The sequence below is a fragment of the Ischnura elegans genome, chromosome 5, assembly GCF_921293095.1.
Source record: "Ischnura elegans chromosome 5, ioIscEleg1.1, whole genome shotgun sequence".
Taxonomy (NCBI): Eukaryota; Metazoa; Arthropoda; class Insecta; order Odonata; family Coenagrionidae; genus Ischnura; species Ischnura elegans.
This window is the reverse complement of record NC_060250.1, coordinates 99939816-99957657: the sequence shown is the minus strand read 5'-3', so window position 1 is coordinate 99957657 and position 17842 is coordinate 99939816. Positions and strand designations below refer to the sequence as shown.

General features: G+C 39.3%; 1 protein-coding gene across 2 annotated transcripts in view; it reads left to right on the top strand.

Annotated features, from left to right (window-relative positions):
- The window catches only part of LOC124159329 (E3 ubiquitin-protein ligase Bre1), a 69608-nt gene that overhangs the window by 22903 nt on the left and 28863 nt on the right, over positions 1–17842 (top strand). Inside the window, exons 13-14 of one of the 2 annotated variants that reach the window (XM_046535072.1) lie at positions 5909–6062; positions 7410–7580. In XM_046535072.1, coding sequence (XP_046391028.1) covers positions 5909–6062; positions 7410–7580 — 325 coding nt within the window. The remainder of the gene's footprint in view (positions 1–5908; positions 6063–7409; positions 7581–17842) is intronic. The other variant, XM_046535073.1, reaches the window with a different exon arrangement.

The following is a 17842-nucleotide window of genomic DNA, read 5'->3' as shown; positions in this document are numbered from 1 at the left end:
AGAAAAACGGCTTCGTCGGTTGTGCATTGGCATAATAATTGACAAAACCATGCTTTGCATGATTTTTATTCAATACGGTGCTTATAAATTGTTTGAATAGTTAGTCGTTGTTTGAGTAAGGAAATTTAGTGATGCAAGAAAAACATCGTCTTTCGTCTGGATTTATGCTTACGTTTATCGGATAGAAACTTCTTTGTCGCCGCACCACTCCTGTTCCTGTATAACTGTTCGCAACAGGTATATTGGCTATTATTTGCTCCACCTCCGGTAAAGCGACAATTCGCTATAGCGAGTGTTTATTGGTGCACCGTGGGGTGTCGTTTTATCGAGGTTGCACTGTAGGTAATTCCACCTCAGTTTATGGTCTCTGAGGGTCATAGATTTTGACCAAAACTAATGAATAATTCGAAATTCACCTGAAGGTAAACACCCTGGGTGTGTTTAATATTAATGATTTTTGGGACGTATGCATATTGTAATTTTTCGTGTAGTTGTCATTTGAAGCTTTTGAATCCTAAGCATAATAAGGAAAAATCCCCTAAGTATATCATCTCAAACTGTCTCTAGCAGTGGATGAACCTCCTTAAATGAGAAGTTTACGCACCCCTTAGATACTCTTCCCATTTTCCTACCTTGGGTGGAAGCCATGTTGGACTACTGCTCATAAATTTTATGCCTGCACTTCATACTCTCATCCCTCCATTCCACCATATCTTGCCATTCATTAGCCCTAGGCATCATTTCTCTCTTCCCTAAGTAGTCCAAAGCAACCATGGTTAAAATATGGGTATATGTGTGAAATTGTGATGGAGAGATGATATATGGTACCTAATTGTATTTTTGGCTCTCATGTTATAGGCCTTGAATTGAAAATATTTTAATGGATGGTACAGTAAAACCTCACCTTAACGAACTCCCGCTAAACGAAGAACTCCGTTCAACGAACAAATGCTATTGGTCCGGCCAATTGCCTATGTAAACACATTAGTGAAAAACCCCGATGAACGAACTCCTCTTTTACGAAAACTCCCGATCAACGAAATGAAATTTCGGCGCGATCGAGTGAAATTCACCTCCCAATAACCAATTTTTCCGGTTAAATTTTTATTTTCATATGAATAATTTAATATTCGTAGCGTTGGAGGGCAAATCAGAGACTTCCACTGAATAAGCCAATCAGAATCGTCATTATTATCATTATTATTATTAACTGTAACCATAGCCTTCCGTCGTGTTTCCGCCGACCCCAACTCGCGGCGAATTGTGAAAAATGTTAATGCTGACTTTCGTAAATAACTCAATGTCCCAATATTTACACGCTCAAATATATGATATCTAGAGCTATGTACTTCGAACGCATTCTTTTGACGGTTGTTTAAGATACTTTATAGAATTACAACGCGTAAATTCCGAGAAGCATTTTTTTTTCACTGGCCGCCATCTTGGATAACTTCTTTAAAATTTAACTAAATTACGGAAGATACAATGTGCGCGCTAGAAGATGAAAGCCGAAATTTGCAACTCTTGATTATCTTTAATATATGACTCAGTAGTTACTCTTGTTTCATTCACATTGTTTATTTCAACATCATCTAAAAAATAGGAGAAACTTTTGCATTTGCCGCAATCTTGGATAAAAAATATTTGCACTTAAGACACGAAAGCCAACATTTCCCATTGATCTAGACGTTACTTGAATTGAGTGCTTTATACTAAAGGTAAGTCTCTGTCTGTCGGCGATTGTAGCGATGTCTTAATGTGATGTGAAGCGGTGTTGATTTTCTTCTGAGAAAAAGGTTTGCGACGCCCGTCAATTGTTGCATGAAGAAGACGACACAGTCTAAACATGCCATATTTAGACTGGGCCAATGGTGATGCCTCACCCCTGTGGTAGCAGCATAAATCCATGAATGACAGCGGGATTAATTCAGCGGTGGTTGGCGGGAGTTGATGCACTCATGGGGAAAGTAGATTTCTTCCTCGATCGCTGCACGGGCCCAAACATAGGACTAACAATAAAAAATGTGCGTGTTATTTTCTTCCCCCCAACTGCAATAGCTAAGTTGCGACCTCTCGACCGAGGGGTCATTTCTGCGGCAAAGCGGCATTACCGTCGGATTTTAGTGGAGTTTTTGGTTTGTCGAATGGATGTAAGGGGTCGGCAAAATTGAGGAGGACCATTTTGCAGGTAATGCAGCGGCTTTGCAAAGCTTGGAAGCATGTCGCACCTGTCACCATATTTAGTTATTTTGCAAAAACCGGGTTTGCAGTCAACAGCATCATTATCGTGACTTATTTTACTTCAAGAACTCCTGCATGAGGCCTTCCAAGCTGTTTTCTTATCGGGAGTTGTCAATCCGGTTTGCAGTCAACTGCGACCACGCGATGGAGAGTGATGACGAAAGCCGTGAATCCTGGCAGGGTCTCTCAAAAGTCATGAATATTGAAGGGTCGTTTGATGAGTTCACTAGAATAGACTCAAATTTCGTAATCCGCGAAGCCAGCGAACTGAGGGTTAAAGAATATAATTTCTCGAAAACTCATTTTTCAAAATCGTGACGTATTTTACTTCGAGAACTCCTGCATAGGGCCTTTCAAGATGTTTTCTTATCGGCAGTTGTCTATCCGGAATGCGATGGAAATGATGCTAGTACAATGAATTATTTACGAAGACCGCGACCGCAAATATTGCTATGGAGTATTCTGGATTCGACTACTATAAAGAAATGCTGCCACCCACTGAGCTTTAATGGGTCGACGAAAGTCGCACTCGCACCGTTATGGTAGAGCGATCTTAATTTCATGATGAAGCTATAATTGGCGCTGTTACTTTAACTTTATATTAGTAATGGTCAAATCTATCGAATTCTTAATTTTTCAGTGTAAACTTCGCGAATACATGTACTCTATTTCAAATATTGAGAATAAAGGGATGGCCTCGCACTCACCGCTACGTTGCATACATTTTTGAAAACCGATGAAAAAGCACGCGAAGTGATTGAATAATACGAACTGAGGCTTCCTAAATGTGGTCTATTGCCCGCGATTTGCAATGCAGCTGAAGACATAAGCACTGTTTTGAAGTATGCGAAGGTAGAATGAAGATAACGCATGCAGACTTGCTTCAATTTCCGAGCCCCTAGAATGATGCAACGTGCGCATCACCTCTGGGGAACGAACTCCCGATCAACGAAACGGCAAAATTTCGGTCCCTTGAGTTTCGTTTAAGAGAGGTTTTACTGTATTAGTAAATTTAAACAATTAAATATTGTTTATGACTTGTTAAATTTTGAATCTTTTTTTTGACAATGTAGGTACCCCTTTGAATGTTCTAATTTTTTATGTATTGTAGACACAATTCTCCTGTACAAGTTAAAAAAAATTTGGTGTAGTTAATATTTCATTTCAGAAAGAAATCTGGCTGTTCTCAGCAGATGCCATATCACCGTCAATAAGGAAGATAAATTACATACAATGTCTCATTTTAAAGGCCTTGACTCGAGAAAGATGATAAGTTTTTTAAAGTTAATTACGTACCAAAGTTTATAACATATTTAAATTTATTTTGGATCATGTAGCCACCCTTCGATTTTTCTTTTTTAATCCCATAATTTTATCCCATTTTCCTCACATACCTTTCACTGAGATGCATCTGTACATACATTTTGCCCCATAGCCGCTGTGGAGCCAATCTGCATTGCAAAAGTATTCACAAGAAAGTAAGCTTAGGAGTGGTAATGCTGGACAATAGCATCAATATTCCCGAAACGCATGTTTCAGAGAAAGAAAACATATCAAATGTTATTAGCACTGGCAATAAAATTCACCCGCTGAGTTAACAAAAGCTTGGAAAAGAACCAACCAAAATTCAAAAGTGCCGTTATTCCCAAGGCTGGCAACGCCGGTCGGCCGGATGGAGGGGAGTGGAGGGGAAAAGAGATGTGGGAGGGGCAGTGCTTCTGATTGGCTACTTGCTATTTTCCACCCAGCCGCCGTCAGGTCGAAAATAGGGTATACAGCACCCTCCCAGTTATCAAGGGTGATCCAGGAAGGTGAGGTAGTTGGATTAAGAAAAGAGCATGCCTTAGATGCATCTAAAATTATCTTCAATGCAGATAGAATGAGACCCATAAATGCCTCATGTAATTAAAGGATGCCTCCTAAAAGGTATACCAAAGAGGAGGGGAGGAATGAATTTTTAGTGTACAGCATAACTGCACGGAGAAAAGACATGTCTATTGTCACTACGTGTCACGTTAGCGTGACTGCTGTACTGAGCCCCGAGAGATTCTTCCGTCTCCGCTGTATGGAATATATTTGCAGGACATTCATGAAGAAGGGTGTCACGGATAATCACACACTCTTAAGACCAACCTTTTTCGACCCTTCCTAGCGGGAACTCTACATCATCTCGGACTCTCAATCTCCGATATTGACACATTTTATGCAACAACAATTTCCATACTGATGTTTATACAGAACTCGAGATATAAGTTAATATTTATCGTAGAATTTCGTTTAAAAATTGTAAATGCTGCTCAAAAGACAAATAATTCAATTCTTAGTTTATATTTTTTGAGAAAGGAAGAAATATTTATTTCGTGAAATTACTGGATAAACAATTGTATGACTGTGGTCCCTTACTGCTAGGAGGGGTAATATAAGACGAGAGGTCGGGGCACCTGTTCCCAGATTTAGTGGGTACGGCCTAAGCCCCGTGGTGTTGGGTCCCGAAACAAAGACATCGTACACCCGGGACCGTCATAACAGGGGGAGAGCTAGGAAACATATATATATATTTGGAATTAGTTCACCTGTGTAGGAAAATCTCAGACTAAAATATGTGGCTTTTGTCTCCCGGGTCAAGGAACGTTCAGATGCATATTTACGTCTTTACTAGGGAAAGGGATAAGTCATTCACATGTGATAGGAGTTACTAAAAATCCATAAAATGGCTTCTGGTGGATTAAATCAAATGTTGATTTCTTTAAATTATCCTGCATATCTTCAAAAAGTAAAACTCTTATGCAAGTGTTGCATTCTCTCTGTGCTGGCAGCAGTGTGACGACAGGAAGGAAGAAGTGGAAGCAGTTTGAAGTCTTGGTTTTTAAGCGTAATTAAGTTTTCTTTCTGTTCATATAGCAAGAAAATGAATGGAATTGGTGTTGTTGGAAATCTTATCTAGATTTCAAATGTGCATTTGCTGTTTCCATTACTTTCGCCAGAAATAAATTGCAGATAAAAAACTGAGAAATCATTGATATTTTTTGACATTTTTACAAAAAAAAAGCAATTTCCCAGGAGATTTCCATAAATTCCCACGAGAGAATTTTGTAGGAAAACCTCAGATTCATGTTCAGCTGCCAAATTACACATGGGTGCCAAAAATCATCTCTCCATCCTAACTTCATAGCTAAAACTCTCAGCTACTTGAGCTAAAGCAGATCTCCAAATGCCTCAAGCAGTAATTATTAGTTTTGTGCATGCAGATGGTGGTAATGTGTTCCTTATGCTGGATTTATTTATTTTGTGATATGTAATAAGTCCATAATGATTCTTTCTTGGATAACATATTGTGCTAAACTTTAAAGTATTAATTTGGAGTGATAAATAAGTGTCCATGGTTATAAGACTTGGTGCTTTCATTGCCAACGGTGTAGATGAATGCTTTGGGGGATTCTTACCAGGTGAGCTGTTCTAATAGAGCCGACATTTCAATGGGTAACACTTCCAAACAAAATAAAATGGCCTCAGGGCATTGAGGATAATGGCAGAGTTATCCATTGAAATGTCGGCTCTAATACATAGGATGCCTCACCTGGTGGGAATCCTGCAAAGAATTCATTCATATAAATCAATAGTTTTTAATTTTTGGGAGTGTTTTGTGACTTTTTATTTTATCACTCAGGAAAGCCTTGAATGACCAGAAGGAGATGAAACTCTTATTGGATATGTACAAAGGTGTGAGTAAAGAGCAAAGGGATAAAGTTCAATTGATGGCTGCTGAAAAGAAGATAAGAGCAGAGCTTGAGGATTTAAGACTGCAGCTGAGGAAGATGCAGGTGAACAAAATTTTAACTATGGATTATTTGTTATCTAAGTTGTTTTCATGGGATCATCCGTCTCCTAAAAAAACTAGTTATGAATCAATTCAGTTGTTTTTTCTCGTATGATCAGATGATTTATTATTGTGGAAAAAGGGTTGTGGGATGTTGAGTCAAGTTTGAATTAGCATTCACATTTTTTATGAGTTGGTCATCAAATGTTTTGTATTTTTATACAGTTCTTATGTCATAGTGCCATCAGAATTATAATTACAAATTTTGAATAATTTGAAACTAATTGGTATGAAGGTATTTAATAATCAGTTAGAATATGCAATGAAATGCATTCCACTGTGCAATGAGTAAAACATGCACTGAATCAGTTTTTGTCCAAATTGACATTATTTGCAAATTTGATTAAGAGGGACATTTTCTACATTGGCCACACAGTATTACTGTCTCTGTTCGAAAATATTCCATTGACCTAGAAGAGATCCAGAGCTTAACCAAGACACAGTGAGGAAATAGGAGAAGCAGGGACACTGGATATAGGTGCAATGACTGATTTAGACATTTGCTTTAAACTTTGCAACTCCAAGATGCTAAATAGTTAATTTTATTATGACAGATACTCTTTTGTGAAAGACACGGTTTTGTCATAACATCACAGTGTACAGGGTGCCCTTCGTATAGGATTTCACAGACTGCCTCCTCTATCACAAGTCCCTGGGATAGCTGTATGGCCCGGGTGCTCTGCAAAGTATAAAAAACAAAAAACTTAACTTCCTAGGTCTATGAAATTTGCGCGTGCTGGTTACGTGGTACAGTAATGCGAAGTGCAATACTGGCAAATTAGAATTTACTCGATGGAAATCTTTAAACGTATTAGGGCCATCGTTTCTTATCGTAGTGGAAGGCATTTCTGTTCGAAAGGGAATACTTATCGGGGCATTCATCCTACAAGTTTACCTTGTTATAATAAAATCCATTAAAGTTTTCTGAAAAAATGTTTAATTTTTGCCTTTATTATCATATTTTGTACTGTCAGTCACCGATGACTGACATGGCACTCAACGTGTAAATCTAGTAATGCTAAATTTGATATAATGTTTCATACATAATATTACAGTAATGTGTCAAAATCATTTTCTCTCTAAACAAATGTGGTTGCAGTTAGAACTCAGTCTAACCAACCCCACAGCCTAGCAGTAGGATTAAGTAAAACCCTTGAACATTTTTTTCTCAAACTTATCTGCTTAAAAAAAATGGTCTGTTCCTCTTATTCATGTTTATAACAATGTTGTTGCTTTTTTTGAATTCTCTTTATGAGCATCCAAAAAAATATTATTTTCTTGTATCTTGTAGGAGAACAAAAGGGAGGAACGTAAGCGATTGGCGGATGATGATGCCCTCCGAAAGATAAAGCAGTTGGAGGAGCAGGCATACCAGCTACAGAGACAGGTGGCTGCCCAGAAACAGGTAGATGTGGGCTGTTGGACGTCCTCACTCAGCAGCTCTAACCTCATGAGACCTTTCGTAAGTGGTTGTCTCTCTGGGGGGACAACATTGCCAAGAGTACCATCACCTTCTTCCCCGAGTAAACCTGGCCTTCTCTTCAATCCTCCATCTGTTGCCTTATCCACCTGGCTGCTACTTACCTACCTGATTCCATTTGTTGCCGTCCTTGAATTTGGCAAATGTAAAGAATTAATTTAAATGAGTCGGGTCCAAGTTGTCTAGGATGAATTGTTCTGAAATTTAAGAGAGAGAGAATGACATGGAAAGGAATCAGGTGAAACACTCAAATTAGATCTTGCATTTAGGTTTGTCCATAATAGAAGTGTCCCCCTGGGGTTTTATGATTAGACCACTTACAACATCCTATTCACTAACCACCTTGGTTTTGCATGTCATGTGTGGTTTTTGGAGTTGGAAAGTATTATTGATTTGTTATTACTACTGGTATGTTAGAATTTAGACATGCTGGTTGCATTTTTTATTGATCTAACATTAAAATAGTGAGTCAAACGAATTATGCTGGAGAGTTTATTTTAACACCCGATTAAACTAATTTCCTTTGTTTTTGTCTCGGGGTAGATGAATTGGAGTTAAATTCATGTGACTGAAAATTATGATTCGGTTATGTATAGGGAGAAGTTCAAGGTTTGAAGTGACTGTAAAAATTCCTTCTGTTGGTGTTATTAGCATCTATTAAAATTCAAAATTTTAAAAAGTATTATCCACAGTTGTAATGCATTCTTTTGCCTAATATTTTTTCTCTTTCTACCGCTCCGATTAGAAAATTAATAAATCTTGCTTTTTGGCCAATATTCCTAGTTATTTAGAATTTTTATTTTGCATTTGTATTAGCTTCTTCGATTTCATTTCTTTCCATTCAAATTTCATGCATTAGTTAGAAAATACACCATTTCTCAAGTTGGTAATGCATGTGATTAGGACTTCTTGTTTAGTTTTTCCTTAAGAATTTGTTGTGCATTTTTTCCAATTAATAAAACATAATATTAAAGTCTTATGTCTAACAATAAGTCACTTCTGTTGATATTGGGCAGGTAGTTAATAAATACATCTATTACCAGAACAATTTTTTCTGGAGTGGGCTGAGCTAGTGGCTGATGCTTAGAACTTAAGAAGTATGGTCCTTGTTCTTTTTATTTCTTGTTATTCATCACTGTTAAAATCATGCAGTACTCTCCTTAATACAAATAACATTATTAAAAGTTTTCCTTATTGCTTGTTAGTGATCCATACTAAATTAGTACACTAAGTGGGTAAAGTAAGCAGTATTATGAAGTACTTTGAGCTAAAAATTATTAAAGGAAATTCCTGTCCCAATTGTATTAAAAATCAGTTTCTTTCAAACCTCTTTACAACAAACCTAAGTGCCAGGAAATTCTATTCTGCAAAATAAAATAAGGCCCCGATTTTCCTCCTTCATCAACTTCAGTGGAAACTAGTAAGCGATATCCCACGGTGCCTATATAAATCCTCACAATGGTGAATTACTGGGGGTGAAGCAAATAATGTCCATGGAACCTATTGTCAACACCTTTGTAGGAGCCAGGTTGGTTTGTTGGTGGAAGTGCTTCCAATAAGTAAACCAAATATTTTTTCAAGGCGAACTTCATCCTTTGTGGTATTTAACTTTACACCTGTTCAAGTGGCTGTGTACAGAAATTATAGCAATGCCTGTCTTTATTTCAATGCTCAACTAATCAAGCAATACTATATACAGTAAACTCTTGATTTTACGAAGTCAGTGGGACCGGAAAATCGGCACTTCGTAAAATCGAGTTTCGTAAATTCAAACCTTTTTCATAAGTCACGAAAAAAATGTTCGCTTTTGTTTCTTCCGCCGTTTTTTGTCTTTAGTGGTCTTATTTAAATGTTTTTGGTGGTTATTCTCTGTATAATTTATAGAAAAGGCTTTTTGTTATCGATTTATGATGTGAAAAATCGTTAAATAATTATACCACCATAAAATTCCCATTTCTTGTTCATACTTCAACATCAACGATCGCTTAAGAAATTCCCGACCAGTTTAGAAAACGTAATCAAACAATGAATTGCAAAGTTTATTATAAGAATTTAATGCTATAAATTTATGGTTAGGAGCGAATACAGTAAACTCTTGATTTTACGAAGTCAGTGGGACCGGAAAATTGGCACTTCGTAAAATCGAGTTTCGTAAATTCAAACCTTTTTCATAAGTCACGAAAAAAATGTTCGCTTTTGTTTCTTCCGCCGTTTTTTGTCTTTAGTGGTCTTATTTAAATGTTTTCGGTGGTTATTCTCGGTATAATTCATAGAAAAGGCTTTTTGCTATCGATTTATGATGTGAAAAATCGTTAAATAATTATACCACCATAAAATTCCCATTTCTTGTTCATACTTCAACATCAACGATCGCTAAAGAAATTCCCGACCAGTTTAGAAAACGTAATCAAATAATGAATTGAAATGTTTATTAAAAGAATTAACAGTAATAAATGTGTGGTTAGGAGCCAATAGCTACTATTAAGTATGCAAAAGATAGATATTTGTTTCTGACACCCACGGAATTTTAGCGGCAGCCGGCCTAACCGCCATTTATGTCGCCCTCTATCGCTCAGTGACGAGAAAAAAAGAAAAACAAGGGTCTTAGCCCGTTTCCAAAATAACCTTCGTAAGTTAATATTTCGAGTTACTTCGTATTTTCAGCAGAATGTGCTCTATTTTCACTGAGATTCAATTACGATCATAAATAACGTAGAATGTGATTATCTTCTAGCGAATATTAGAAGTAAATTCTGTTTGAGTTCTCCGTCCGACTACTGTGTTCCATCATCTTCGCAGACGTTGCCATAAAAGACTTAATTCTTCATCAGGACTGTATTCTTCATACCAGGTGTGAGGTGACCTGTTCATATGGTATGTTTCTCTCCTTTTATGCCGACAGGAGCAAGGTTCCAACCGGAAAACGACAGGAGAAACATCTTACAGTATCGGAGAAATATAGATGGAAACGTTATTATCCACATTGATTGTTTTCCTACAAGAGACGTTTTATCATTTCTCAACGTGGTTAAGTATTGGTTCGCTAGCGTGAATTCCCAAAAAATGACACGCAAAAACCAGTACCGTCACCTCATTTAGTTTTCGTGTACCTTTCTCCGCCGTATTGAAAGTTAGGCAAAGGATCATTGACGTAGAGAAAAGATTTTCTTAGTTTTAGCACTAAAAAATAGTCGCGCCATAATCGTAAATAAATATAGTGTGGAAAGAGCAAAGAAATTAATTTCAATTGAAAAGTCAGCTGAGAAGAAGAGAGACAATTATAAGCGCGGCACCATTTTCCCGATAGTGGAAGATACTTCTTCCGCCTCTCTCCGGTTAATAACTTCCCCCGTTGCAGGTAAAGATGAACCATGCCCTTCTCCACAATCGGGGAACGTTCCCAGTGGGTGGGGTGAATAAGAGTGGGATGGGGATTGCCTGAGGGAAGAAGTGTGGTCAGCACAAGGACTGGTGAAGGGGGCAGGACAAAGAAGGGTGGGGAAATGGCCTTCAGCTCTGCCTCAGTCTACTTTTGGGGGCCGTATTTTTTTGCGACGCACACAAGCTCAGTCTCCTTAGGGAGGGAGTGAATGGGAAATGCTGGGGAAGGAGGGGTTTGGGATGCGTAAGGTGGGTGTCAGCAAGATCAGCCAAAGGCGGCAGGAGGGAAGGGACGGCTTTGGAAAGACAGAACCCCAGCATGGGAGAACGGGGAAGCGCGTGAGAAGAAAGTTCATGGTTAGACTTGGAAGTGCGTCTTCATTACGAGAAGCCTGAAGTATAAATTGGCGGTAAATAGAGCCCAGTACTTAAGATATTTAAGTTGTTCATTCACAAAGGCCAATATATACACGAAAAGATATTATGGCGCGGATTGCATGTATCAACGTCCATTTCGGGATGTTATTAATTTCTGTTCCCATTTATAAAAGTAGCAAATAGATTTGAAAGAATGATAATCATGAATAATAATATCTAAATCGATATCCAAACGCACATGAGCAAAATAGATGAATGTATACATACCGATCCATCGCAAGTAATACCGCTCAAGCTTCTTCCGGTATAGGACTTTAAAATCCTGGATAATGCCTTGGTCCAAGAGCTGGGACTTGCTAGTCGAGTTCGGGGGTAAAAAGAGGACTCGAACATTAGCCAATTTTAGATCTTCCACGTATTTATGAACGGTGGCATTATCCATTATTAAAACAATTTTGCTGTTCTCTCCAGCAATTTTTCTCTGTAGACGTATAACCGTTTGCTGGAAAATTTCTCGGGTCATCCAGCTGTTTTTATTTGCATGGTAAAAAACGGGGAGGGCTTCCAATTTTACATGTTTTAAGCACCGTGGCCTTTCAAATTTCCCAATGACAACGGGCTTATTTTGTCCGTGCCCGTTTGGTTGACGCACAGCCCCACAGTAACACGCACTTTACTCTTTTTCCCCCCATTGCACCTTTGCCCTTTGAAACCCAGGGTTGCGTCAGGTAATGCATTAAAAAATAGCCCAGTTTCAGGGGCCAGCGAGGGTGAGCTCGTCGAGGAAAGGGTCCCGGATTAGGGACCCTTCGAAGTGCTTCGGCGAAAAGTAGTCAAGTAGTCTTCGAAGTACGTTCACAGCAGTGCAAAGGGTTAATTAGGGGTGTACGAAATACTCCGCGCGACCTTCCTGACATGTTAAACTACGAATTATTGTCGATGCTATGTTTACGAACAGGCACGTAAATAGGGGCATAATGTCAGCCGCGATATTTTAACTGAACTCCTACTCCCCCTAAATTCCCACAGTGAGATTTTTGGCGACCCATTTCTCTCCAAAGTTGCATTATCATTTAAGATTTCGCACTTTTGATGGACCACAGTTGGAAGCGCTGATTTTTTAGCTACTTACGCCGGCGTAACTAGTTTTGTTGACAAATTTTTTGCCGTAGTTCGTATAAATGAATGCCATTTGCTCCTAGGGACCGAGCCGAGGTTCGTAAATTCAAAAAATTTCGTATAATCGAAACTTCGTATAATCGAATAGCGCCATGTATTTAGCATAGGCTTTTCACCGGGACCGCAATATCACTTCGTATAATCGAAAACTTCGTAAAATCCTGCTTCGTAAAATCAAGAGTTTACTGTAACAACTATTAAGTTCGCGTAAGATAGATATTAGTTTCCAGCACCCACGGAATGTTAGCGGCAGCCGGCCTAACCGCCATTTATGTCGCCCTCTATCGCTCAGTGACGAGAAAAAAAAAGAAAAACGAGGGCCTCCACCCGTTTCCTAAATAACCTTCGTAAGTTAATATTTCGAGTTACTCTGTATATTCAGTTGAATGTGCTATCTTTTCCATTGGTTATTTGTGTTGAGATTCAGTTACGATTCTAAATTTCGTAGGATATGATTATCCTCTGGCAAATATTTGAAGTAAATTCTGTTTGAGCTCTCCGTCCGGATACTGTGCTCCATCATCTTCGCAGACGTTGCTACGAAAGACTTTATTCTTCATCCGGACCATATTCTTCATACCTGGTGTGAAGTGCTATGTTCATACAGTATTTCTCTCTCTTCTTTTATGCCGACAGGAGCAAGGTTCCAACCGGAAAACGACAGGAGAAACATCTTCCATTATCGGAGATATAAAAAGGGAAACGTTATTATCCGCATTGATTGTTTTTCTACAAGAGATGTTTCATCATTTCTCAACGTGTGTGAAGTATTGGTTCACTTGCGTGAATTCCCAAAAATGACACGCAAAAACCTGTACATTCAACTCATTTACTTTTCGTGTCCCTTTCTCCTCCGTATTGAAAGTTATGCAAAGAATCATTGACGTAGAGAAAAGATTTTCTTAGCTTTAGCACTAAAAATAGTCGCGCAATAATCGTAAATAAATATAGTGAGGAAAGAGCAAAGAAAATAATTTCAATTGAAACGTCAGCAGAGAAGAAGAGAGGGAATTATAAGCGCGGCACCATTTCCCTGATAGTGGAAGATACTTCTTCAGCCTCTCTCCGGTTAATAACTTACCCCCGTTGCAGGTAAAGATGAACCATGCACTTCTCCACAATCGGGGAACGTTCCCAGTGGGTGGGGTGAATAAGAGTGGGATGGGGATTGCCTGAGGAAAGAAGTGTGGTCAGCACAAAGGAGTGGTGAACAGTGGCGAAGGGGGCAGGAGAAAGAAGGGTGGGGAAATGGCCTTCAGCTCTGCCTCAGTCTACGTTTGGGGGCCGTATTTTTTGCGACGCACTCGACCTCTGTCACCTTAGGGGGGAGGGAGTGAATGGGAAATGCTGGGGAAGGAGGGGTTTGGGATGCGTAAGATGGGTGTCGGCAAGATCAGCAGAAGGTCGCGGGAGGAGGTAAACAAAGACTTTGGAAAGAAAGATCTCTCGGCATGGGAAAACGGGGAGACGCGCGAGAAAAAAGTTCACGGTTAGAAGTGTGTCTTCATTACGAGTAGACTGAAAAATAAGTTGGTGGTTAATAGAGCCCAATACTTAAGATATTTAAGTTGTTTATTCAGGAAGGCTATTATATACACTAAAAGATACTACTAAAATATCAATTATTTTTTTCCTTTTTGCCCTTCTCCATCGCCGCTTCCACCATGGTTTCTCACTTGCGTAAATGGGAATAAAATTGAGGACCTAACTCGTTAGCCAGATCAATATATCTTAATGTTTGGAGGGCAGCGGGTACTTCTTTTTTATTTGGTGAAATTGCTTCACTTTCATCTTCGTCGTCACTGCTATTATGACTAGTCCCGGCCGCTGCTTCTTCCGACGCATGTACCGGCGTCCCATTGTCGCAAGCCCTGAGATCATCGTCAAGGGCAATATAATCGTTTGATGTTGCGCGCTGTGCTCTTCCTGCTTTTTCCAAGAATTTTTCAAAATCATCTTTTAAGCCTCTAATATCCTCCGCGATTTTATCCGCTGCTGCTTCCTGAATGTATAACGTAACGAATCAACCATAGCCGTGATATTATAGCAGTAGAATTACTAGTAGGCTAGTTGTATCAATTACCAACCTCGAGAACATGCTCATGATGCGATATCAAAGGGAATCCGGCCGATTTCCAGCAATTTGCGATTTTAGTGGAGGAAATAAAGTACGTCTTTGAACCGTGTTTCTGCGATGAAAAAGACAATTTTATTAACTTGGCCATTTTAGCAAAGTTAACAAAGTCGTTATTCCTCATCGCAGAAACATGGTTCAGAGACGTACTTGAATGCCTGATAGGCAGGAGTGCGATGCAAACAATTATTTTTGATGATGGCATTGATTGATAGATTTTCAAAATGCAGTCAGAGCGGTCACTTTTGGGGAGAAAAGGCCCCACGCTCGGAGGGTCGAAGAGGGGGGACAGCGAGGGTTAGCTCGTCGAGGAAAGGGTCCCGGATTAGGGACCCTTCAAAGTGCTTCGGCGAAAAGTAGTCAAGTAGTCTTCAAAGTACGTTCACAGCAGCCTGCCTTGCGAATGTACCAGGTACGTTCACAGCAGTGCAAAGGGTTAATTAGGAGTGTACAAAATACCCCGCTCGACCTTCCTGACATGTTAAACTACGAAATATTGTCGATGCGATGTTTACGAATAGGCACGTAAATAGGGGCATTATATCAGTCGCGATATTTTAATTAAGTCCTACTTCCCCTAAATTCCCACCGTGAGGTTTTAGGCGAACCCTTTCTCTCCAAAGTTGCACTGTCATTTACGATTTCACACTTTTGATGAACCATAGTTGGAGGCGCTGATTTTTTTTAGTTACTTACGCCGGCGTAACTAGTTTTGTTGACAAATATTTCGCCATAGTTCGTATAAACGAATGCCTTCTGCTCCTGGGGACCGATCCGAGGTTCGTAAATTCGAGACATTTCGTATAATCGAAACTTCGTATAATCGAATAGCACCATGTATTTACCATAGGCTTTTCGCCGGGACCGCACTATCACTTCGTATAATCGAAAACTTCGTAAAATCCTGCTTCGTAAAATCGAGAGTTTACTGTATAAATTATAAATCTAAATGCATATTGCATCACCGTTTGACATTTGACCGTTACATTATATAATCAGGATCACGTAAAATTCAATTTCACCTTGTTTTTTCTATTTTACTGTTTCCTTTGGTTGTTATAGTTTATATGTAGTGGCGAGGCAATCATGTTTCATTGATGCCATTTCCGAAAACTTATCATATTTGTATTGGCAGATGAAAAGAAGCAGAGGAATGGGATTCTTCCTCAGGTCATGTTTTCAATCATTTCATGTGATTCTATTTATTAGCCACGACAAAAATAAACTGATGATAATATACATGATAATGATTACTCAAAAATTTTCTTTATCATATTTAGTAGAACTGGAAATAAACCTCGTGCACCACTGGCATTAAAAGGGCAATAAACGGGGTAAATACTTGTACGCTAGCTAATTTTAAGTAATCAAGGTGTTCCTGTACGGTGGCATTATCCATTATTAGAAAAATGGTTCTATTTTCTCTAGCCATTTTTATTTGCAGGCATGTAATATTTTGCTGGGATATTACACGGGTCATTAACCTGTTTGGATTTGAATGGTAGAAACAGGAAGGCTTTCCTTGTTTTATATTTTTCAGGCTCCGTGGTCTTTCAAATTTCCCAGTTACAGCTTACTTAATTTTGAAACGTACGCTTTTGCTGCAAGATTCATTGGTGTCAATGGCTTTTGGGAGCAGCTGCGTATTGCATCTCGTCACGAAAGATTTAGCTGCCATTGCAGGTCGCATCATCAGGCGATGAATTAAAAATTTGAAGATGTTTGTCGATTAATATACTCATAAACCCTCCTCACTCCATTCTTAATTTTATCGGTGCCAGTATGATTCACACATACTGCTGTCTCACTGTCAAACTCAATTTGTATTTTTTTTGCCACGGTGGCACCTCTGTACTTAAAAGTCTAAGGTGGTGCATTGAAAAATGAGCTAGTCCTATCTAAATTGTAAGGGTCCTTTGGGATAATTCATTTAATACCGTATAAGCTTGTGTAAGAGGCGCACCCCTATTTTGAGGATCGAAGCTATAAAGAAAAAAAATTTTGCGACATTTTTTTTATCCTATCGTGCGGTGTTGCAGACGTATGCCTGGAATTTCGACAGTTATCGAAATGTCCTCTTTCAGTACTATTTGAAAGAGGAAATTTTGATAACTGTGGCGGCGTAAGAGGGAGTAGAAAGAGTTTCGATCCTCTCTTTGCATACGCCATCGCTCTACGTTGCTTGTCCTACTCACGAACAATTTTGTTTAAAAGCTCTCGCAGGAGTATTGCAATAGAATGGCAGCCGTGGAAATTTTTTAGGCAAAACACGACAGGCAAATGGCATGAGCTTTCCCAAGAGATTGAACAACAATCGGGGCAATCTCAGCGCCGTAGGATAATAACCACGTCGTAGATTTAAGGCCCCTTGCACACGCACCGATTTTGGACGGCCGGTAAAATATCGGCCGTCCACATTCCAATAGTGAACAATGGGAGAGCATTGGAGCTTGTACATGTACCGACCACACGCCGGCACCGGCAAAATGCTGGTTAGCTGCCGGCTATTGTCACTGTGGATCGCCGACGCCGGCTCAAAAACTTAGCAACGTATCGTTTGACCTGTAAAAATCCGGCGTGTGTGCAAGCATCGCTTTGCCGGTAAAATATCGGCCAATATTTTACCGGCCGTCCAAAATCGGTGTGTGTGCAAGGGGCCTAACGGAACAACACTCGGCTCTCCATCAGCTAATGCCTCTGCCGTTTTTTTCCTTTCCGAGACTCCACAGGAAAATACCAAGTTACAGGGGAACAATGGAAACGTGTTTCATCCCTACCCTATTCCACCAACTAACCTTTTTCGGTCTACCAGGTTCAATTCCCCAAGTTTCTGGAGGCCAAATGCTACGTGAGTCACCTTCTGAGCTCAAAGATATCTCGATATCTTTCAGCAATTGTATGACACGCACGAGGTTCTAAAAAGAATTAGACCTAACGCGACGTATATCTTACAGCATTTAAGTTTTTTGAGCTCTAATTGTTTGACACAAAGATTTATAGCTAAAATAAGGCTACTAATATTCAACATAGTCCAAACAGCACAATTTCGGAAGAAACAAGCGTAGCATAAGCGCATTCAAACAAGACGAGACGGACTGGAAACTCAGGCAACGCAAACTGCGTATATCACATTGCTGCGCCTTCGCCCCTTCGCTTTAAAGGCAACGACGTC